The sequence below is a fragment of the Haliaeetus leucocephalus genome, unplaced genomic scaffold (genome assembly GCF_000737465.1).
Source record: "Haliaeetus leucocephalus isolate CR32 unplaced genomic scaffold, Haliaeetus_leucocephalus-4.0 Scaffold802, whole genome shotgun sequence".
NCBI lineage: Eukaryota > Metazoa > Chordata > Aves > Accipitriformes > Accipitridae > Haliaeetus > Haliaeetus leucocephalus.
In genome coordinates this window covers 3,502,604-3,525,310 of record NW_010973238.1, presented here as the reverse complement: position 1 = coordinate 3,525,310, position 22,707 = coordinate 3,502,604, and the positions used below count along the sequence as shown (strand labels likewise).

Genomic DNA, 22,707 nt, shown 5'->3' with positions numbered 1-22,707 from the left:
CTTCCCGGGGCGCTGCCCCTGCCGGGGGGGAGCTCCCGCGCGGGCCTCGGCGGGGGAAGCCCCGCGCGAAGTTGGGGCGCTGGGCGGTCGCCGTGGGCCCGGCCCGTGGGCCGTTCGCGCAGTTGGGCTTCGGCACACAAAAGGCGATCCCTTCTCCCCGGGCGGGCAGAGGCCGGCAGCGCGCTGGTGACGCTTCCTTATCAGCGTGTAATTAATTAAGTGTTTTCACTTGGGCCGTAAATGTTAGCGAGGTATAGGTAATTAAAATAATAAGACCTCGTTACTGGCGATAGGTGATATCGCCGGGATCTTAATTATTCGGTACCAGGGCTACGAAAGAGTCGCCGTACCACGAAGTGTTGCAGTATTATTAAATCTGCTGGAAAAGGTGCCTGTAAGGAGCGGAATTTTTTTTTTTTTCCTTCCCGCCCTGCTGAGGGCTCTCCCCCAGATTTGAGCTCCGCGGAGCGGCAGAGGGAAACCTGTCCCCGCTGCCTCCCGGTCCCCGCGCAGGCTGCGCCCCGCGGTACCTCCCTGCCGTGTGGGATCCCGCACTCCCGGGCAGCCCCGTTCCTCTCCTGCAGCCTCCTGCCGCTAGCACGCGTGTGGCAGCGCTGCTCTGCTTCCTCGCCTTCCCGGGAAGCCGGCTCTTTTCCCGGGGGCAAGGAAGGGAATATCTCCATCCCCAGGGCTTGAGCAGATTGCTGCGGATAGCCCAGGACGGGGGAGCGGAAGGGTTGTGTTGTGTTTCCCTGCCTCGGCCACGGGCGAGGAGCGGGGCGGGCAGGCAGCCGCTCCATCGCGTCCCTTTCCAGGAGTGCTGCCGTGTTGGATGTGCTGCTGCCCGTTGCCGCTTGTAACCCACTCGGAGTTGGGAGCAAAGAGGCGTGGCAGCGTAGTCGTATGTGTGTTTGGCCTGGAATGCCAAAAATGAAACTGTCGTTTTCAAAATATGAGAGAGATTTTGGAAAAAAAAACCCAACAGGGTTCATTTTTCTTCTGCTGCTACTGCTGTGTGACACCCAGCACTGAATCTACCTGTCAGTGCACGTCAGTGGAATTTTTGTTTGTCAATGACTGAAATATAAAACCAGAATGTTTTGGGATTTCTGGATAGCTCGGCTCAATAAACGGCATTCTAAATGAAATGCAGTTTTGGATTAATTTTCATCTCCTTAAGGGGTTGGTGTCCTGAAGGAAAGAGAAGGCAGAGTTAAGTATCAAAACCAATACTTTTTCAAACATCTAGATGATTTGGTAGGGAGATTTTTCATGATGCATTTTTTCTTCAGTAGCTAGAGCAATAAAGTTGAATAGTCTGTGTCCATTTTTATCATATTTTTAGTTATTGTTGAAGAAATGTACTGTACGTTTTAAGCAACTGTTGTGTTATCAAGAACATTGTATTAAGTGTTAAAAGCACTGAAACATGGGGAATAATGAGCACAAAAAAGAGTAGATACTTTTGATATTGGAGACCGTTGATTCTTGAAGTTCCACAGAAAGGGAAGAAGGACTTTTTTTAATTATTTGAAGTCAGTCTAACTAGCTAAGAGGAGCATATCATTTGTAAAACTATTCAACAGCACTTTGTTAGCTGGAGAAACGTATGGGAGATTTAAGTGAGTTTTTGTGGTGCTGAGGGTTTTGGATAATTTGACTGAGGACGTAAAACATTTTAAGTAACTCCAAAGACAGGATAACCGAGTTCTTACTATAAGGTAGTCTTTCGAATAGTAACTAAATAGTTTCAGTTGCAGAAATATTTTCACCTTCCCTGAATTTCTGGTTTTGTGTATTTCTTTAGCGTGTACTGTAAAAAACCTAGAACAGTGAGGATGCACCATGGTAATGGTCCTCAGAATGCCCAGCGCCAGCTCCAGAGGTCCAGGTCCTTCACAGGCAGTGAGGGAGAAGAGCAACAGCCAAATTTGCCCCAGTCACCTGCAGCTTCTTTTGCACCTTCTGCAAGTCCATCTGCACCCCAGTCCCCCAGTTACCAAATACAACAGTTTATAATGAGTCGAAGTCCAGTAGCTGGGCAGAATGTGAACATCACGCTGCAAAACGTTGGACCGGTGGCTTCAGGAAACCAGCAGATAACCCTTACCCCGTTGCCAATTCCAAACCCAACATCACCGAGTTTTCAGTTCAGTCCTCAGCAGAGGCGGTTTGAGCATGGATCCCCATCGTATATTCAAGTTACTTCACCGCTGCCTCAACAAGTTCAGTCTCAAAGCCCTACACAGCCTAACCCTGTGCCGGTGCAAACGTTACCAAATGTTCGGGCAGGCACTCCAGGCCCTGGCTTGGGTATGTGCAGCCAGAGCCCCACTAGAGGATTCGTAGATGCTAGTGTGCTTGTGAGACAAATCAGCTTGAGTCCTTCAAACGGTGGACACTTCGTGTATCAAGAAGGACCGGGAATTGCACAAATTGCTCAAGGAGCTGCTGCACAAGTACAGCTTCCATCTTCTGGGACACCTGCTACGGTACGGGAACGCAGGCTTTCACAACCTCATTCGCAGTCTGGTGGCACCATTCATCATCTCGGTCCTCAAAGTCCTGTAGCTAGTGGAGCAAATATGCAATCTTTGACTAGCCCGGGCCATATTACGACCACCAGCTTGCCACCCCAAATCAGCAATATTATCCAAGGGCAACTTATGCAACAACAGCAGCAAGTGCTTCAGGGACAGCAGCTGGGTAGACCCATTGGATATGACAGGACTTCTGGTGGATTGATAGCGGGAGTTGGAGGACCTAGTGCGTTTGGAATGACATCACCGCCTCCTCCCACAAGTCCTTCACGAGCCACTGTACCACAGGGGCTGTCGAGTCTTCCTCTTACTCCTACAGTTAATACGACGGTGAAAAAACAACCCAAAAAGTTGGAGGAGATTCCTCCTGCCAACCAAGAGACTGCTCAAATGAGAAAACAATGTTTGGATCATCACCACAAGCAGATGGAAATTCTTAAGGAAACTTTTAAGGAATGTTTGATTGAACTGTTTTTCCTGCAACATCTTCAAGGGAATATGATGGACTTTTTAGCTTTTAAGAAGAAACACTGTGTTCCACTGCAAGCATACCTGAGGCAAAATGACTTGGATCTGGAGGAGGAAGAAGAGGAAGAACAATCTGAGGTCATCAATGATGAGGTAAGAAATCTGTTGGTTAACGTTTTGGAATAAAATCGTAGATGAAGTTGTGGCACCTGGATTGTGAAGTGTTAGAGAATGCGACACTACCTGAGAAATAATTTTTATTTGATTAAGTATGGCAATTTTTCTTTAAATAGTTGGTCTGAGAGAATGCAGTTCTGCTAGGTAGTGCGATTCGACAGGTCAGCTTGAGCGTGCTGTTAGATGTATGTATTTAAAAGCAAAGAATAGAGAGGTGAAAGGAGCTTTCACTGTCCTAGTTGGTGTGTAAGGCAGCACACAGATAAAGATGGCATTGGTGTGGAAGCTGTTTTAAGCTATCAGAATGAATATGAATTGGAATCATAGATTAAATTTCACTTACTAGACTTACACAAACCAAAAAAGAATGAGCAAAAAGTTTTGTAAGAGTCTTGTAACCTTTACTTGACTCATGTGATTTCTAACCATAGATGTTACTGAAGTTCAGTGTTGCGGTGGCCAACAAAAAACCTGAATTAATCTAGTTACTCAGAGAGAACATGTGAATCATAACGTATGTGGGTCCATAGTAATGAAGCAGGTTACTTAGGCCGTCTTAGAGCTCTGTGCATGTACTGCTGTCTAAATGATTAAACAAATAGCACTTTGAGACTGGACATTAACACGTTAACTTTGTTATTTATGCAAAGGTTTAAAATTACTAACTTGAATTCACTGTTTATTAATGGCAAAGGACTTGAAATAAGCTTGCCACAGACAGACGCCTTGAAACTTTTCCTGCACGTTTGTACCCATTCGTGTAGCTCTTGACCTGCAGCACCCCGTGGGTGCTGGAGCAGTGCGTGTCTTGGGCAGACCCTACGTGCAAGCCTACATGACAAGTGGTTGCAACAGAGTAGTTACCACTGATGCCACCGAATCACTTGGCACTCATAAATATCTTTTAAAATTTGTAAAAATATGTATCGGTGTATAGTTGCCAGTTTGTACTAAACCAAATCAAACCTGCTATGTAAAGAAACTCATATTGCTTTGAAATATCTGCTAGAGCTGAGTGTCTTCAGTGAAAATTGATGACTCTTTTAGGTGTGAATCATTAGCGATCATATCTTCAGTTGGAATTTGTGGGAAATTTTGGCAGTATAACAGCTGAAGTTTAATTTGTTTATTGCTTTGTAGTCTAAACTTCTTGACTAGGAAAAATGTATTTCTGCTTGTGATAGTTATTGATAATTTTGAAGGAATAATTTCTATATATAGTAACATAAAAGCTAGCCTGTTATTGTAATTTATTGACAATGGGTATTCAATATCTTTTTTTCACCTGGTTTGTATTTTGTCAAATTGTTTAGGTGTTCTTGTTGGGTTGCGTGTTTGTCAGCTGAAATACCAGGTATTTTGAACTACAGTATGCACATTTTGAGAGATCTTTAGCGGGTGTAAATTGTATACGTTCATTGAAGTCAGTGGTGCTACTACAATTTACATCAGTTGAGGCTCTACCCCTCGGTCTTTCGGGTTTGGAGTTTGCTGTACTTCACTGCCTTCTTGTGATGGGTCATCTTTTGTTTGTGAAAGCCGCTTGTCCGTTTAACTGCTGGAGAATTTTGCAAAGTGCAACAGCAAAAGTCTTTTCGTGTTTTCGAATGATGAATCCTTTTGAAAGATTAAGACATCTTTTGAGTATGTTCTTTCTTTGTATTTTTTTGTCGTCTTCTCTTTTATTTCCCCCTCCCCTCTCTTTATCACTTTCTGCTAAAGCAACGCACTTCATCCCTTGCCTGGAAAGGTTGATCACTTTGGGAATTCAAGGGGAGAGCGAATGGTGGCTGTGCTCATTGCTTAAATAAATGTTGGAGCTCTCTTAAGTTCAAACTGTCTGTCATGCTAATTTGTTGTCCATTAGGAGCAGCAATCATTAAACTTAAAACACACTTTTATGTTAACTGGATTTAAGAAAAGGTTTCCAGTGACAAGAAGCCACTATAAATAGTCAAGGCTGTACTCTGTTCTGCTATTAAAAGTGAGACAGAACTCTTAAAAAACAGCCTGCGCTCAAACCAAGCTGCACTGATGGCGGTTTAGTTATAATCCCCTCTTCAGTGAGGTACCATCAGTACAAAATGAGTGTGTTGAACAGTTCAAAAAAAAAAAAAAAAAGAAGAAAAACTTTTAAAAAGAAAATGATTCTCCCTTCTTTTTTTTTTTCCCAAAATATTTCTCTCAGGTAAAGGTTGTGACAGGAAAGGATGGGCAGACTGGTACTCCTGTCGCTATAGCAACCCAGCTTCCTCCAAATGTTTCTGCTGCTTTTTCATCCCAGCAGCAACCATTTCAGGTACTTTTCAATGGTTCTAAAATGTAGTTTCATCCCAGATTTTTTTTCTTCATTCAGATTTGATATTTCTTAGATGAATTAGAATTTTCCCAAAAGCCCATGCCTTATCATCTGAACAAAACAAAAAAAACTTTGCAATCTTCAAATGCATCAGTATTAATGAAGCCTTGAGTTAAGGAAGTTAAATCTTTGTCTCCAGGTTGCTGGCTTATTTCATTAACTTTCAGCTTGAATGTTTTCACTTTGGTTTGTTTTTCTTTTGTTTCCCTAATGCATTTGGTTCATTTGTGCATTCTGCATAGTGATGATATGGATTCTTTTGTCTGTGGCATTGTAATTGTGGATTTCTTCTAAATTTCTTTTCTTTTTTTCCTTACCTATTAAAGGTTTTGAGTATTGCTACAGAAGGTTTTGGATTTGCCTTCCCTGAAATGTTTTAAACAACAATAATAACCTCTGACATAATTTTTTAAAATAACTGCTTTCCATTAGCTCTACCATAAACGTTGGGAAGAAGAAACTTGAAGTGCTTATTTTTATTATATAAGTCCTATTTTACAGGTTTTTTCTTTTTTTTTTTCATGAGGGAATACTGAACAAAGTAAAGAAAAAAATGTGATAACCAGTTAAAATTTTTGTGGATCAGTGATGATGCAACTTTTTAAATTCAGGCTAGTATGGGTTTATGCAGCTACCTTCAACTCTGTGTTACCCAGGCACCATTGCTTATATATACCCTGAGAAGTAATATACCCTAATTCCTCTGCAACTAAAATATTTGCCTTTTATCTCAATTATATGCGCTTAGCAGGTGTTACAGGCTGAATTACTCTGCTGTGCCGTTGAAGCCGTACAGTCTCTACTGCCTTCATGTAGGTTTTGGAAAATGGAGAGTTAAATGAAATGTAAAATGGGTTGTATTCCCGTGTATAACAAATGGGATGTTCACTGTGATATTTTACAAATGAGTTGCATAGTAAAGGGGCTTGCACCGAGAGCTCTTTGTTATGGCCAATACCGACATGTCTTGGAAGTCTCCTTAGGTCATCAGGCTTCATCTAAGCTGTTTAAAATGTGTAATATATCAGGTTATTTATTACAGTGATTAGGGTTATTATCAAGCTATAACTCCAGCAGCGATGAAGTACTTTTGAAAGTATTACACCATTTTAGACCTGTTTCAGGGAAACTAGCAGGTTCATGCTAAAGAAGTCAAAACTCTGTGTAATTGTGATGATACCTTTTAGCACAAACTGTTAACAGAAAAGTACCGTCTCTTTCCATCAGTCTTTCTCTTTGGAACTGTTTATAGAGAAATAATGTGTCCCGATCAGCATCATCATTCAAATTTGAGTGCATAAGTGCAGCACTCAGAATGATTATTGTGGGCGTGCTGCATAATCATGACCTCCGGAGAACTACATTATTTTAATTAAAGTTAGGACAGTTTTAGTCTAATATTAGTGGTATGTGACTACAGTTTATAAAGACATAACATCTTTTCTCTTTGAAGTGTCTGGCCTAAATTAAGTGGTGATAATGCAGACAGCTGGGAGGCATACTCTTAAGAAAATGTCAGTCAAAAATCCTAAAGTAGAGATGCAGCCTGAAACTGTGAGTATGCAATCATCCAGAGTAAGAGTGCAGGTGAAATAAATGGCATTTGAAGCAGAGTTTGGAAAACATTCTTTCTTAAACTGATGTCCCAGAAAGAATTTGATGCAAATGGGACATAAGCTGCATTTAATTAATTCAGTAGCATTGTACAAAATAAGTTTTTGTGACTTTTGAAAATTCTGTAAATGCCTAAGTGTATGATGCTCTGCCAGACACTGGCTGTTGGACTTGAAATATGCTGCATGTCTGCCTTGTGAGAAGACAAATATTTGAAAACTTAATCCATATTGAGTGTGAGATGGCAGCAGACCATTAGGGAAGAATATAAGTCAGACATTCTTATAACCAAAATTCGCATCTTAATTATAGAATGGTTTGGGTTGGAAGGGACCTTAATGATAGATCATCTAGTTCCAGCCCCCCTGCCATGGGCAGGGACACCTTCCACTAGACCAGGTTGCTCAAAGCCCCATCCAGCCTGGCCTTGAACACTTCCAGGGATGGGGCATCCACAGCCTCTCTGGGCAACCTGTTCCAGTGTCTCACCACCCTCACAGTAAAGAATTTCTTCCTTATATCTAATCTAAATCTACCCTCTCAGTTTAAAGCCATTACCCCTGGTCCTGTCACTACATGCCCTTGTAAAATGTCCATCTCCAGCTTTCTTGAAAGCCGCCTTTGAGTACTGAAAGGGCACAGTAAGGTCTCCCTGGGGCCTTCTCTTCTCCAGGCTAAATGACCCAAACTCTCTCAGTTTGTCGTCACAGGAGAGGTGTTCCAGCCTCCGATCATTTTTGTGGCCCTCCTCTGGACCCACTCCAACGGCTCCATGTCCTTCTTATGTTGGGGGCCCCACAGCTGAACACAGTACTCCAGGTGGGGGTCTCACGAGAGTGGAGTAGAGGGGGAGAATCACCTCCGTCGACCTGCTGGTCACACTTCCTTTAATGCAGCTGTCGTGGTTTAACCCCAGCCAGCAACTAAGCACCACGCAGCTGCTCACTCACTCCCCCTCCTCAACTGGGCAGGGGAGAGAAAATATAACAAAAGGCTCGTGGGTCCAGATAAGGACAGGGAGAGATCATTTACTATTTACCATCATGGGCAAACCAGACTTGACTTGAGGGAAATTAATTTAATTTATTACTAATCAAATCAGAGTAGGATAATAAGAAATAAAAAATAAATCTTAAACCACCTTCCCCTCACCCTTCCCTTCTTTCCAGGCTTAACTTTACTCCTGATTTTCTCTACCTCCTCCCCCTGAGCAGCACAGGGGGATGGGGAATGGGGGTTGGGGTCAGTTCATCACACGTTGTCTCTGCCACTCCTTCCTCCTCAAGGGCAGGACTCCTCACTCTTCCCCTGCTCCAGCATGGGGTCCCTCCTACAGGAGGCAGTCCTGCACAAACTTCTTCAACGTGGGTCCTTCCCATGGGCTGCAGTCCTTAAGGCACGGACTGCACCAGCGTGGGTCCCCCATGGGGTCACAAGTCCTGCCAGAAAACCTGCTCCAGCGTGGGCTCCTCTCTCCACGGGGCCACAGGTCCTGCCAGGAGCCTGCTCCAGTGTGGGCTTCCCATGGGGTCACAGCCTCCTTCGGGCATCCCCCTGCTCCGGCATGGGGTCCTCCCCGGGCTGCAGGTGGAGATCTGCTCCACCGTGGACCTCCCTGGACTGCAGGGGGACAGCCTGCCTCACCAGGGTCTTCCCCACGGGCTGAGGGGAATCTCTGCTCCAGTGCCTGGATCACCTCCTCCGCCTCCTTCTGCACTGACCTTGGCGTCTACAGGGTTGTGTGTCTCTTACATGTTCTCACCCCTCTCTCCGGCTGCCGTTTCTGTCCCACAGCAACTTTTTTTCCCTTCTTAACTCTGTTCTCCCAGAGGCACTACCGCTGTCGCTGATGGGCTTGGGCTTGGCCTTGGCCAGCAGCAGGTCCATCTTGGAGCCGGCTGGCACTGGTTGTCTTGGACATAGGGGAAGCTTCTGGCAGCTTCTCACAGAAGCCACCCCTGTAGCCTCTCTGCTACCAAACCCTTGCCATGCAAACCCAATACAGCAACACAGGATACAGTTGGCTTTCTGGGCTGCAAGCTCACATTGCTGGGTCATGTTGAGCTTCTTATCAGCCAACACCCCCAAGTCCTTCTCCTCAGGGCTGCTCTCAAGCTGTTCTCCACCCAACCTGTATTTGTGCTTGGGATTGCCCTGACCCATGTGCAGGACCTACAGGCTATAACTGTATTGCTAGAGTGGCTGCAGATGCCCTCAGAGCAGCAAAGAGATTGGATGCTACTAATTCATAGCTATTGATAGAATCTGAGTGACGTGAGAGATACTCAGCTCGAAAAGGAGTTTTTGAAACTCAGTCATTTTAGGTGATGTTGGCTATGTTTATTAATACCGTTCAATGAAGCTTTGAAGGTGCAGGGTTGTGACTGCTATGGTGTATTTCAATATAGACTGGTGTTTACTTCCTTAGGCTTAATTTACATTGGTAGAATTTGTATTAAAAATCAGAGAAGAAAAGACCTGTGAATAAACTAGAAGATTCTTTTGGGAAATTGTTGTCTTTGCTATGTTGTCATAATAAATTCTCACAACATTTGCAAACCCTTACTGTACATCGATATGGCAAGGGCTGTCACCAGCAGAAAATTGCACTTGGAGAACTTGAGTGCTAAATTAGCTCATTTTCTAAGCTGTAGAGGCTGCCATACATAAAGCCTGTGTTTGTGTTTTCTGATAGAATCTCTTAAGACCTTTCTTGGGTTAGCCCTTATTTTTCTCATATTAAGTTTCATAGTAGAATATTGGGTATAGCATGGCTAAATATTGAGGAGAATTGAAAAATATGACTTGGAAACTCACTGAAAGGCATAGGGCTTGCACAAACACTGACAGACATTAGTAAGTATTTGCCAGTAGTGCTGAGGGCCCAAAGAGCATGGAAATAGTCACGTACCCAAACTTGTTTTCTTCAATAACCCTGTACATGAGTCCTCCGTCTGAGTTTGACGCTGAAAGGATTATCTAGGATATATTCACTGCCATCGTTGCCAATATTAGATGTAGTAATTTTAAAATAAAGTTTTAATGCACTGTAATCTTAGTGAAGCTAAACTCCAACTTGCTGAATCAAACCCTGCTGATTTCTTTTGCATCTCAGTATCAGTAGTGCCCTTCCAGGCGTGTTAATTCATAGTTCTGTGATGTTTATCCTGAGACAAAATGTCTAGTAATTTCTGATGAGCTCTGATGTCACATTAGCCTTATGGCAGTATTGTGTTTCTCCTCATTGAGTTTCTTCATGGTACTCATTTTGCCAGCTGTGCAAACAAGTACAAGTCTAGGATCTGGAAAACTGGAATTGGAACTTGTGTAACTTGGCTGAGATTCTTTTATTCACTCTTCCAAATCTTAGCAGTTTTTCCTGAAATATTTCAAGGCTAACTCTCATGGAGCTCTATCCTGAGAGTGACAGTGGTGGAGACTCAAGTAAGCTTAAACTGTCTTCAGGATGAGAGTTAACTTGTGTTACTGATCTTTCACACAGAGTGAAAAGGATTAGCTTTCACAAATGTATTGACTCTCATTTCTTACTTTTGTGTCTTGGTAGTTATGACACAGTTTATGTGTAAATTCTCTTTCCTCATCTGATTTCCCTTCTAATTAATCCTGTAATGAAGTCACCATGTTTCATTTTTGTCACGTCAGCTTTTTATTGCAGCTATATACTATATGAATGCATCCTTTTGACTTCATTGCAGCATTATGCAAATAATGAAGGGTAATACACTAATGAAAATTTCCATTTATTAAAAGAAATAAAAAATATTGTGCAAGTTTATTTTTTACATATCCCATTTCCCTGGGTTTGGTATCACTTTTAATAAAAATGTAGATGTGTATTATTTATAACCAACCATCAGTTTAGTTACCATTTTAAAATTTAAACTCAACGAAGAGCATCTGTGCATTATGGACATCTAAAACTTTAAAGCAGACATTGAATAAGTCTTGTTTTCTTCGTTGTACAACTGTTCTGAAGGATTTGTTCTGTGCTGGCCTCTTTAGATCTGTTTGTAAAGTACATCTTGGTGTTAGACTATCTACAGATTGAACTTTTGTGATTTGTTTTCTTTTTCCAATAGCAAACGCATACAGGGACTCCAGTAACGGGGACTGTGAACACCATAGAAATTGAAGCTTTTAAGAGACAGCAGGCACTTGCACCAGCAGGTACGTTCCGCAGACAGAATTTCACTTTGGTTCTTTTCTTTTTTTTTCCAAACAGTTAATGGAGCCCACTGTTCTGTAACTCTTGAAGTACAGTTTTGCCTCACCTTGGGAAATGCCAGATCCTTAGGACTATCTGTTGTGAATGGTGCTGTGTGAAGAGTGCACTCCACTCACAATATATAGGACTGGATTTGGCAGGCATGGAAACATTGTTAGGTTGATTGTTCTGGCTAAGAAGATTGGAGATGGCCAACTTGAAGTTAGAGGGACTCTGCCCTTGGAGCATGTTCTTCATAAATGCTACACATGTATAGTAGTCGTAGCTTTCTGAGCTGATGTTGGAATCATGTGTAGTTGCTTTGTAAAATTGAACCCATTCCATTATACCATGCCATAAATGGAATTTGAATATCACAGATTCGTCTAAGAGACCACGAATTGAAGTGGGCCGTCATGGGATGGTTTTTCAGCACCCGGGTGTGGCTTCAGGAGTTCCTCTTCAACAGCTAATGCCAACGGCACAAGGTACTGTGTCACCACATGCCAATTGCACATTAATTTAACAAGGAGATGTTAGTGATGGGACTAGAAACTTGGGCTTCCAGCATTCCAAGATCCTAGTCCCACCACACACTTCTCCATGTAAATTAATACTTGGTATGCAATGCCTGGTTTGTTTAAGGAGCTGAGTGACGGGCTCCAAAGGTGCATGTGGGCATGGAAATACGTCACAGGTGCTGATGCAAAATGGTTAATCTGAGAATTCTGGAACTGAGCCAATGATTTATGAAAAGCAAACTTCCTAATTTGCAACATCATGACAAATTTATATTCATTAGTCATGCCAAGCTTTGGAATATGTGTTAGAGTGAATGTGTTAGGAACTAAATATTATTTAGACTTGATGCTGTTATTTTAGGTTAAATTCCATTAGCTCACCGATCTTTTTTTTTTTAAGTATAAGAAATTCAGAAGACATATAATGACTTTTTTTTTTATAGTTACTGTGCTCCAAATTTTAGTTGCAGTCCTGTGCATGAAATACTTTGTTGTTTATTGTAATAGTGATTTATTTTGTGATTGTGATGTGGTATTTTCAAGTGATGGTGTCTTGTGGCAAAGTAAGTAACAAATCGGTCTATTTGCAGTTGATTCCTGTTTATATTAGTAAAGATCATTGGATGTTTTAGTTTCATCTGTGCTGTGTTTCCTCTTGCTTTGTAGGTGGAATGCCTCCCACTCCTCAAACCGTACAGCTGACTGGACAGAAACAGAGTCAACAACAGTATGACCCATCTAAAGGCCCTCCTGTGCAGAATGCAGCAAGTCTGCATACACCTCCGCCGCAGCTGCCAGGGAGACTGCAACCTGCGAATGTTCCCATGACATCTCTCCCAGCTGCACTGCAGCTTTCACAGCAGCAACCACAGATAGTGGAATCTCCAGCTCAGCCTCAGATTCAGGTGAAGATCCAGCCTCAGAGTGTACCCCTGACTTCTGCTCCACTTCCAGCACCACTTCAACAGCAGGTGCCACCAGCAATCCATGTGCAAGGACAGACACAAAACCAAGTGTCACAGCCACAAGCTACAATACAGCAACAGGTATGTGAACTTTATTGGGGTGAAAATAGGTTTGTTTCAATGCTCAGTAAAATCTAAGAACACTGTCTTCCTGAAAATACAGGAAAAATGTTAACGTTTTTTAATTCCAATGGACACTTAAATCCTTTCCTTATAAAAATGCAGGTGTACATTTTTTATTAAATTAAAGTCTGCATTATGTTCTGCTGTAGTGTAGACGAAGACAGTATTGAATCCTAAACTCATCACTAACAAATGTGTTTCTTGGGCAGACTGTGACTCTGACACGACCATCTGCAGATTCTGCTCAGACTTCTCAGCGTCTTACGGCAAATACACTACCACCTACCTCATCCGTTGTGCCAGCAACTATCTCAGGCACAACACCGCCTTCTGCATATCCAGTACAAACAAACAGGACCTCTCCAGCAACTAACAAGTCCCTGTCTCCTATTGCATCAAAACCCCCAGGCTTAGCAGTAGCAGCAGCGCCTAAAACACAAAGTCCAGCTCAGAATGCGGCAGTATTACCACAGGACAACTCTCAAGACAAGCTTGCTGAGCAAGTAAAGCTGGTAAGATTTTTTGGTTTTCCCTGAAATTTATGAACAGTTAACACATAGATAACAATTAACATGATCGATGTGTTTGAGTTATGAAAATGGGCTATTTTGGGGAGGAGGGGTGGTGTGTGTGGTGGTTTTGGGCTTTTTTTTTTTTTTTTTTTTTTTTTTTTTTATTCTGGTTGCCATACTGACTTTTGCTTTTATGGGCATTCAGAGAAGTTGAAGACTTACTGGTCTTCATACTGTTGTTGCATTCTTTCTCTTTCTACTATATTGATTCTATCTACTTATTCGAGGTGACCGACCGCAACCTTATTTATTTTTATAGCTAACAGGAGGTGTTGTTTTGCTTATTTAACAGGAACATCATAGAGAACTTGTTTTTTCACAAAATCAAGCAGTATTAATAATGAAGATGTATTTATCTTCTGTGGATAAATACATCTGCAATTTCAATTTATGAAAAAAAAAAAGAAAGGATTATTTGGTTGCGGTTTGCATATGTCTCTTAACTTGTTTTTTGTGCTGCCCAGTGAACGTTTTTTATCCTGTTATTTAATAAAGTACCTCTTGTAATACAGGTTGAAGTACTGTGATTCTTTTTACGTGTAAGTTGAATTTAGTCCCGTAGTTTTTTCATTGATGCAGTGTTCAGACTTGATTTTTGTAATGCATGTGTCATGCTGTTACACCTTTTTTTACTGTCAATTATTTTGATGAAGTGGCAGCAATTACTATTTTTCTATTTGGCTACTATTTTAGGTGCATTCTGCAGCTTCATTGTAACTATATGTACTTCTTTTTAAGGAAAATCAAATCCATCAGCGAATAGCAGAACTGAGAAAGGAAGGTTTATGGTCCCTCAGGCGATTGCCTAAACTCCAAGAGGCTCCAAGACCAAAATCTCACTGGGATTATTTGCTGGAAGAAATGCAGTGGATGGCAACTGATTTTGCCCAAGAGAGAAAGTGGAAGATGGCAACTGCTAAGAAGGTACTTGAAAAACATTTTTTGACTCAGAACAATTGATCTTGGTATCACTCAGCTTTGTAGCAAAGCTATTTAAATGATCTTTTTCTACAGATAGAAGTGATAGGAATATAAGGCACTGATTTTTAACTTAAATGAGAAGCCATGTTGTCAGCTTTGGATATTCTAGCATTTGAAACAGACTAGATAATTGTATTGATTGTGATAATTTTGGATTTTGTGGATTTTATTCCTCTGGAAATCAAATAACTTGTTTAGGGGTCCCAGTCAATTTGTTGACTGTGTCATACTTAAAAAGTACAGCTATCATGCCTGTCTCACAAGTCAGTTATTCCCTCTCATTGAAGAATAAATGTAGAATTTTGTAAATAACTTCCATTGGGTGTGGTTGTCTGTCTAATTCTTCTTTCTTAATCTCAGAAAAAGATGAAGGAGAAACCATGGAGTTCTAAGGACAGCAGTGGAAACATGATAGAGAACTGTTTCCATAGGGGAAGAGAGCAGCACAGTAGGAATAATTAAGTCAGTGATGGAATGAAAATTGGGGTGGTGTGAGATGAAATATGTAAAATCTGTTTATTTGCAATAAGCAAGAGTTTTGTATGGATTCTAGCAATGTTGCATCTTCTTTTGATACATTTATGACCAGTTTGGGGTAATGAAGAGAGCAACTGAAGGTCATTAGTTTAAATTGCCATGTTGTTTTCTATTGTATATTCTGAAATGATGGAAACTCGGAACTCTCTTCCTTATAAGCAAAGTATTGAAATAGGTGTATCATTTTGTAAAACAAAGATCTGCATTTTGTATATAATTTAAATCTGGATTTGAAGCACTTATTCCACTTGTGGCCAATGGTGGGTTTTTAAGAATAGGAGAAACAGGAAGGGCAAATGTGATATGATCCTTCCCCTGGCAGTATGCTTCAAACTTCTCGAAGTCAATGTTTTAGGGACCTCCTGAGCTAAAGGGTGCAATCGAGTCAGTCTTTAACAGACATTAACCAATCTTTCACTCATGTATGTACACTCTTTTTGAACTCATTTTACTTTTCGTTTCTAACATTTTGTGCTGTGATTTCTATGACTTCATATGTGCTGTCTGAAAAAAATGTTTTCTTTTGTGTGTTTGCTGCTAATTTCAGTAGATTTTTTTCTAATTTTTGTATTAAGAGAGAGTAGTGGGTTAAGAGTTTCCTACTTGATTGCTTAGTTACAGTTCTTGTATTTTCTTTTTTCCTTTGAATTTCTTGTCTGTTGTTTTACTGGCATGATAAGAATTAGAAATATAGGAGGTAAGTGCTATGTGTGTAAAGCTATGGTCGACATCTGGGTGCTGATAACCACTATAATGTTAAAAAATGCAATGATGTGTTCTTTGAGATAACCTAATTCAGTATCTCTCATGGTATTTTAGATGGTAAGAACTGTGGCTCGTTATCATGAAGAAAAGAAACTTAATGAAGAGCGAGCTAAAAGGGAAGAACAAAACAAACTAAGGCGAATTGCTGCATCAATTGCTAGAGAAATAGAATACTTCTGGTCTAACATTGAACAGGTAAAATAGCGAGTTATTAATAACTTGTGCAAGTTGTACTGCTTTTTTCAACTTCAGTGATTTATTTATAAAGTGTAAGTGCTTTATTAGACTTGATTTATGTTTCAGGTTGTTGAAATAAAGCTGCAAATTGAATTTCAAGAGAAAAGGAAAAAAGCTTTGAATTTAAAGAGAATTTCAAGGAAAGGTAATTGTATTCCATTTCATAAGAAATCCAGTATAAATTCTGATGGTATTGTTTCACGTAATTTCACTCAGTGGAGTTTAATCTTGTTGGTGTAGAATTGTGAGATGCTAATAATAGGTTGTAAATAGATCTGAACTATGAGATATGGGTTTTTTTCATGGTTTTGTGCTAGATTTTCTTAATATTTCTTGTGTTTTATGTTGAATGCATTTAAAGTTCATGTAAGAAACGTAAAAATGGTAAGTGACTAATGCATACATCAAGTATAATAATTTTCCAGGTAAGGATACAAAACCTACAGAAGACCTTTTATTGGAAAAAGAAAGTGAAATGGTAAGTCTTTTTGTTTCTTAAAAAACCCATCAGATTAGTTTAAATATGACTACCTGTATGAAAATTTTTGAGAAATGGTGAAAAAGTTTTTATAAACATGAAGTGTTTTCCTTAAATATACGGTGATGATAAACGGATTTCTGTGTAGTTACTAACAATTGACCATATGGTCATAAGCACAAATGTAATTTTTTTCTGGTTACGAACGACAGCTTTTAATGGGGAAGTAGATTGCAGTTAATACATGTCTTTTAAAGTAAAAATTCATACTTACTGAGTGGCTTTGAATCATTCGTTCTAAGATTGCAAGACCAAAAAAACGTACAAACTAATTGCCAATTCATTTTGGGCAGGAGTTTCATCTACTGTAACCAGGGGTAAACTTTGTGGGGCATGAAAGCATGTTTTCAGCTGTTCAATGGTGGTTTATCTACTGAGAGATGTAGGTATATGTTACAGAATGGATCAAACTGAATGAAACTTAAATATCTTCTGCCCTAAACAAAATGTGTGCTAGGACTCCTTGGCTACATCTATGCAATTGGAAAAAATGGACAAGTGATTGTTCTGAGGCCCTGAGCCATCTGGCATGGCACAGCTGATGCCCACGTGCTGAAATGCTCCCCTTTCACCAAGCAGAATGCCTGCATCTAAATTTCCTGTTTGTTAGGAACAAGTTTTAGCATGTGTTATCAGCCAAACTGTGGCCTAGCACTGTCTGTGAGTGTTAATTTGCACAGGCCAAACCATGCTAGAGAGTATGCAGGACAGCTGAGAGTGAACAGTTGTAGGCCTGTGCCATATCTCTTTTTTACTGACTAGTGAAAGTTTAGTCCTTGATTCCAACCTGGGTAAGAGTTTTGTGCCTCAGTAATGTTTCTAAGGGAAAGAGTGTACTATGGCTCTGTGCCACAGCTGGACCTGAGTAATTTGAACCACAGAAGCAGAGTATCTGTTTTTGCACGACCAGGAAAGGACTAATAGGTGTTAAGTGTCTATAGCAAATGTTGTTGCGATTGCAAGGCACTTTGTGCTTTCTTTAAAAAAAAACAAACAAGAAACCTCCCTTTGTTTTCTACTATTTTGAATATTTTAATTATTTAATGCTAGGGTTCTTCATCATCTGGAAGGAAAAGAAAGGCAAGCACATCTTTGACTGATGAGGAAGGTGAGTCACTTTTCAAAATTGTGCATCTATAGTGTAGTACATAAGTTGTATATTAAAACCCCGAAACCACGGGTTTTCAGTCTGTTACTACATGGATGCAATGCTTTTCACAAACCAAATAGCAACCTTTATCCATTTCTTAGAGAGATTAGACAGGCGGTTAGATAGTAAATTTTCCTTAAAAGAGCTTCAGTGAAAATTTGAAAATAAAATTTTCCCTGAAAACACACTGGCATCATTGTTAGTGGATTTTAATTTTTTCTCTCCTCATTCCTTCGTTTCTTAAACCTTACTAGTGGTCTTAAACTTCTTTTGAGGATTTCAGACTGAATTACCCATCTAGTTCAGTTCCTTTCTTGTGATGACATCTGTGTCATGTTTCTGACAAAGAAAATCCCCAGTTTAAAGCTACAGAATAATCTGTCTCTGGTGACCATTGTCAACCAACATTTAACAGTTCAAGACTGCCTTCTGACCTGAGGCAGAAGTGCTTCTCTCCTTTTCACTTATCTTTTAAGTTCTACATATAGTTGCTTTCAGATTTTCTTGGTTTCCATACACGTCTCATTCTTTTTGAATCCTGCGAACTTGTAATATTCTATACTAGTACACTTCAGGGGTATATAATTACAAACTTCCTGAATTGTTGTGTAATTTGAATGCCAAGATTAGCATTTATTTTTATTTTAGTTGAAGATGAAGAAGAAACAATTGAAGAACAAGAAGCTAAAGAAGGAAACATAAACCATCAAACTGAATTGTCTAATCTAGCCAAAGAAGGTAGGTATATAGCTTGATTCTTCTCTGTGGTGGGCTCTGAAACAACAGGTGAAAAGACACAGCAGTTATTGTATTTGTAAATAGGGTTATAGATGAGAAGTTGAATGCATTCAGATGTTCAGTCATATGTAATCTGAATTTATTTTTTTCTGTTTGGAAAGCTGTAGCAGTTTATGGGATAATGATGGACATCTGTACTTTATAAAGCAGTCTGTATACTTATATACTAGTTATCACACAAAGTGGCTTGAGAAAAAGTATTTCTCTACTGAAGCACTGCATTTCTTCAAAACCTCACACCAAAAGAATCTCAACCTAAGTTCTAGGAGTGCATCATAAGTACTAAAAACCAGAAGTGTATCAGATTGAACATGAACATTTTATCATCAACTGTCCTGAGTATCTCAGACAGGTTTTGTGACCCACCTGATAGGTCTGAAAGGGCCCTGAAGTGCTGGTCTGCGGGGCGGTATAAGTGCTTGAAGGTAAGGGGCTTTTAGGAACAATGCTCTGGCTAGCAGCTCTCTTTCATTAGCAACATAACAATAACTGCTATGGGGAGCTTGATGTATGCAAAGCATCCCATAGGGATCGCTTCACTTATTGTGGTAAAAACCTTGCTGATTTTTAGAGGCAAGCTTCCCATTAAGCTAAGCCCGCCTGGCAGTTAATATGCAGTTTCTAAATCTGTTTGTTTGGTCTGTTTGGCAGCTTAGTGGCTGCAGCCAGCTGGCCAGTTGGAGGGATTATAACTCTTGGCCAGTCAGCCAAGTTCCTAATGAGGATGTTTCCTGATTGATTGGCCACCACCAGCATGCACATTCCTGCTTCAACAGATCAGACCAGGGATCGTGGAGATACTGTTTAGCAGGGTTGAGGTACAGCTCAGTTGTGAAATTCTGAAGTCTTGAACTGTCTTCCAACCACTCAGCTGGATTTGATGCCCCTACCTCCCCAAGCAGTGGTTTACTGTCAGTTTGTATGGTGGGTTTGTAATATAGTAAAAAGTACTCTGGGTGAGTAAACTGCTTGATGTAATGCCAAGTGTTCTCTGTAATCGAGGTCATTAAATAAATATTGCCATCATCCACCTAATGATTACCTCTTCAATTAACTTCTGATTAGCAAACTGGCTTTATACAATTCTGAAGAATATAATGACATTAAAAACAACGGTATTGATTGTTACAAGTTTTGATATTTTTAAACTTAAATCCTTTAATGACCTTCAGCTGAATTGCCTCTGGAAGATTTACTAAAGATGTATGAAGGTGCCTTTGCAGAAAATTTTCACTGGCCCCAGCCGAAGCCTGACAGTGAAGAGGATAGCAGTGAGGAAGGTAAATTACTTTTTGTTTAGAAGAAGTTGTGCTGACTTACAAGGTGAAATAAGTTGATTGGCTCTTCAGGTCTCTGTTAAAAGACATTTTATACTAGGGGAAAACAAATATTGAGTGAATCACATTTAAAATGTTATTTTTTAAGTGAAGAAGAATGTTATATATAAGAATGAATGGAAAGTACAGTGGCTTTCTTGCTAAGCATTTGGAATGCTCTTTAGAAAAATTAGTCTTATTCCTGTTATTACTAAGTATTTTTGGATAGTGGTCTGTGACGAATTTCTTCCTTTTTATTTTTTTTTTTCATTTCTCGGTTTATGAAAAGAGGGTGGTGTTTGCCTGTCTTAAAGTCAAGAAGTATGAGATTCTCAGGAACAATAGTGAGCCATAGAAGAGCCTCTCTACACTGAATTAAACAGCACACTTCATAGCTAGCTATTATTACACATTTGCTGTCTGTTCTGTACTAACGTGATGATAGAATTACATATTTGAGGGTAGGTTTTAAGTAGCATTAGAGGACCTCCCTAGGACTTGTGAAAAGCTAATGGTCATGTTAGCATAGCTAGTGTGAATGTCTAGAACATGAACATGATCCTGAGCGTAGGCTATTTTCATTTTACCTTGACTAGCCTGAAAATCATGAAATTGTTTTTGAAAGTTAGCTGCCTCCTTTTAGACCCCTGTCTGAATTCTAACCGTCTCAATTCCTTTGCGTAACCGCTACTGACGTTTATTTTAAATGCCAGTGTAATTTTTCTCTCTCATAGAAATGGAAGACCATATCTCTGATAGGGAAAGTCCTCAGAAAGAAGTTGTCCTCATAGACTCCCTTCTCAGCATTGACCAGTACAAGGGTATAGACAGATCAAGTCCTCCAAAGAAGCATATGCGAGACATAGCAGAAGTTGCTGCTGCAGCAGAAATGCTGTTACCTAAAGGCAGCTCTAGGATAACAACAGCGGTAAGACTCCGTATTTTCTGCTACTGTCTGTGCTTTTACATAAAGAATGCTTTTTTTATGATTATGCAGATTTTAGCAACAAATTACAATAAATATTTTCTAGTTATTAAACTATAGAATGGTTATGCTTTATGATATGGTCCATGAATTTAACTCAGAAAAAACTATCAAATCATTCACATTACAGGTAAAATACAATACTCCATCACTGCTGTATGGGCCTCTCAGAGAATATCAAAAGATTGGGCTGGATTGGCTAGCAAAGCTGTACAGGAAGAATCTCAATGGCATTCTGGCAGATGAGGCTGGGCTTGGAAAAACAGTGCAAATTATCGCCTTTTTTGCCCACTTGGCTTGTAATGAAGGTAAGTTCATTTGCCTAACAATTTTAGACAGGTACTGGGCCAGCATTATCTTTGTGAATTGTAGCCTAGGGTCACGTTTTTTTCTGCAGAACCGTATCAGACTTTAGTTGATGCACAGAGTAAGATTATGCCAGAAAAACTTTCTTAGATTGTGTGACATAGGGGTGCCTTCTTATCAAGTATACTGTTTGATCAATCTGCTGTTACCTTCTAGGTGACAAAATTCTTCTGAAGCCTAGTTTTATTAATATAAAAAAGCCTTACAAATTGTTTAATGACCAGATGGCCACAGATGGTTAAATTCAAGGAGTAAATATGAACAATTGGGCAAGTGTGTCTTGTATATCATCTCAGATATTATTAATAGTATTGTACTGAGGATGGTTTAAGAATATAAGTAAGGCAAAGCTTGTTGTGGAGGTAGTATCTCGTATTCAAGCAGTTGATGTAGTTGACGGAAAAATAGATACTAGGTACACAAGGGGTACTTGAGGTCTGAAAAATAATAAAGAATAGATTAGTCATTAAAATACCTCTGTTGTTATTTGATCTAACTTTTAATGATGAATTTAGCACACTGCACTTAAAAATCAGAGGAGAATATAAGCCACATGAGTTGTCAGGAGTCTCTTTCTACTGTTAACTGCTATGTTTCGCCTTCTGTAGGTAATTGGGGCCCTCACCTTGTTGTTGTACGGAGCTGTAACATACTGAAATGGGAGCTGGAATTGAAACGCTGGTGCCCAGGCTTGAAAATACTTCTCTACTTTGGCAGCCAAAGGGAACTTAGGGCAAAAAGACAGGTACTGTATTTTGCAACTCTTTCACTGTTGTATTTAGCATTTTAGATGGCAAGATCTTTAACCTGCATTTATCTGTATGTTCCTTACATCCTGATGGGATATGAGAAGTTTTTAACACTACAAGTTGGTTTACAAAGAGATTCACACCTAACGGTTCTAGATTTTCAAAGGCATTTTTAGAACTCCGTGGTATTGAGCAATATGTGCAATACTTAACCTGCTTTCTGAACTGACTGTAATTCAAAGGCCAAGACTGTCCTTTAGAACGCTCTGGGTCATAGCATCTTTCTGTTCTTAGTGAAGAAATAGCTGGCTGTAAGATACCTGAGAGTTCTGCCTTAATTTTTCTGTCTCATCCTCTCTTTCCTTTTTGTAGGAATGGACAGAACCCAACAGCTTCAATGTGTGTATCACTTCCTACAAACAGCTGTTCAAAGGCCACCCAGCGTTTATGAAAATGCGATGGAAATACTTAATAGTAGATGAGATGCAACAAATAAAGAACATGACTGAGAAACACTGGGAGGCACTTTTCAGTCTCCGCAGGTATGGAGCAGAAAATCGTTTTCCTGCTGGCAGTGGGTTTTTCTCTCTTCATGTCACACAGTTCTCTCAACAGAAAACTGAGAAAAAACCCTCTTGATTTGGTCTGCCCAAATTCTTGTGCAACATGCACTTGCAGAGGTGCCTTCAGTTGAAACAATTAGGATTCAGAGACATGGTCA

The 22,707-nt window shown here is 40.1% G+C and overlaps 1 protein-coding gene across 16 annotated transcripts in view; it reads left to right on the top strand.

Annotated features, from left to right (window-relative positions):
• Positions 1–1,192: 1,192 nt before the first annotated feature.
• Positions 1,193–22,707, top strand: part of EP400 (E1A binding protein p400) — a 51,226-nt gene continuing 29,711 nt past the window's right edge. For 10 of the 16 annotated variants that reach the window (XM_010581710.1, XM_010581715.1, XM_010581709.1 and 7 more), the window contains exons 1-17: positions 1,196–1,257; positions 1,808–3,161; positions 11,259–11,346; positions 11,764–11,871; positions 12,571–12,950; positions 13,202–13,504; positions 14,303–14,488; positions 15,902–16,042; positions 16,151–16,229; positions 16,510–16,562; positions 17,673–17,730; positions 18,421–18,510; positions 19,743–19,850; positions 20,621–20,814; positions 21,002–21,179; positions 21,846–21,982; positions 22,359–22,528. In XM_010581710.1, the coding sequence (XP_010580012.1) occupies positions 1,250–1,257; positions 1,808–3,161; positions 11,259–11,346; positions 11,764–11,871; positions 12,571–12,950; positions 13,202–13,504; positions 14,303–14,488; positions 15,902–16,042; positions 16,151–16,229; positions 16,510–16,562; positions 17,673–17,730; positions 18,421–18,510; positions 19,743–19,850; positions 20,621–20,814; positions 21,002–21,179; positions 21,846–21,982; positions 22,359–22,528 (3,635 nt within the window). In that variant the 5' untranslated portion in view covers positions 1,196–1,249. Of the gene's footprint in view, positions 1,258–1,807; positions 3,162–11,258; positions 11,347–11,763; positions 11,872–12,570; positions 12,951–13,201; positions 13,505–14,302; positions 14,489–15,901; positions 16,043–16,150; positions 16,230–16,509; positions 16,563–17,672; positions 17,731–18,420; positions 18,511–19,742; positions 19,851–20,620; positions 20,815–21,001; positions 21,180–21,845; positions 21,983–22,358; positions 22,529–22,707 lie in introns of all 16 variants that reach the window. The other 6 variants (XM_010581712.1, XM_010581711.1, XM_010581713.1 and 3 more) reach the window with 3 other exon arrangements.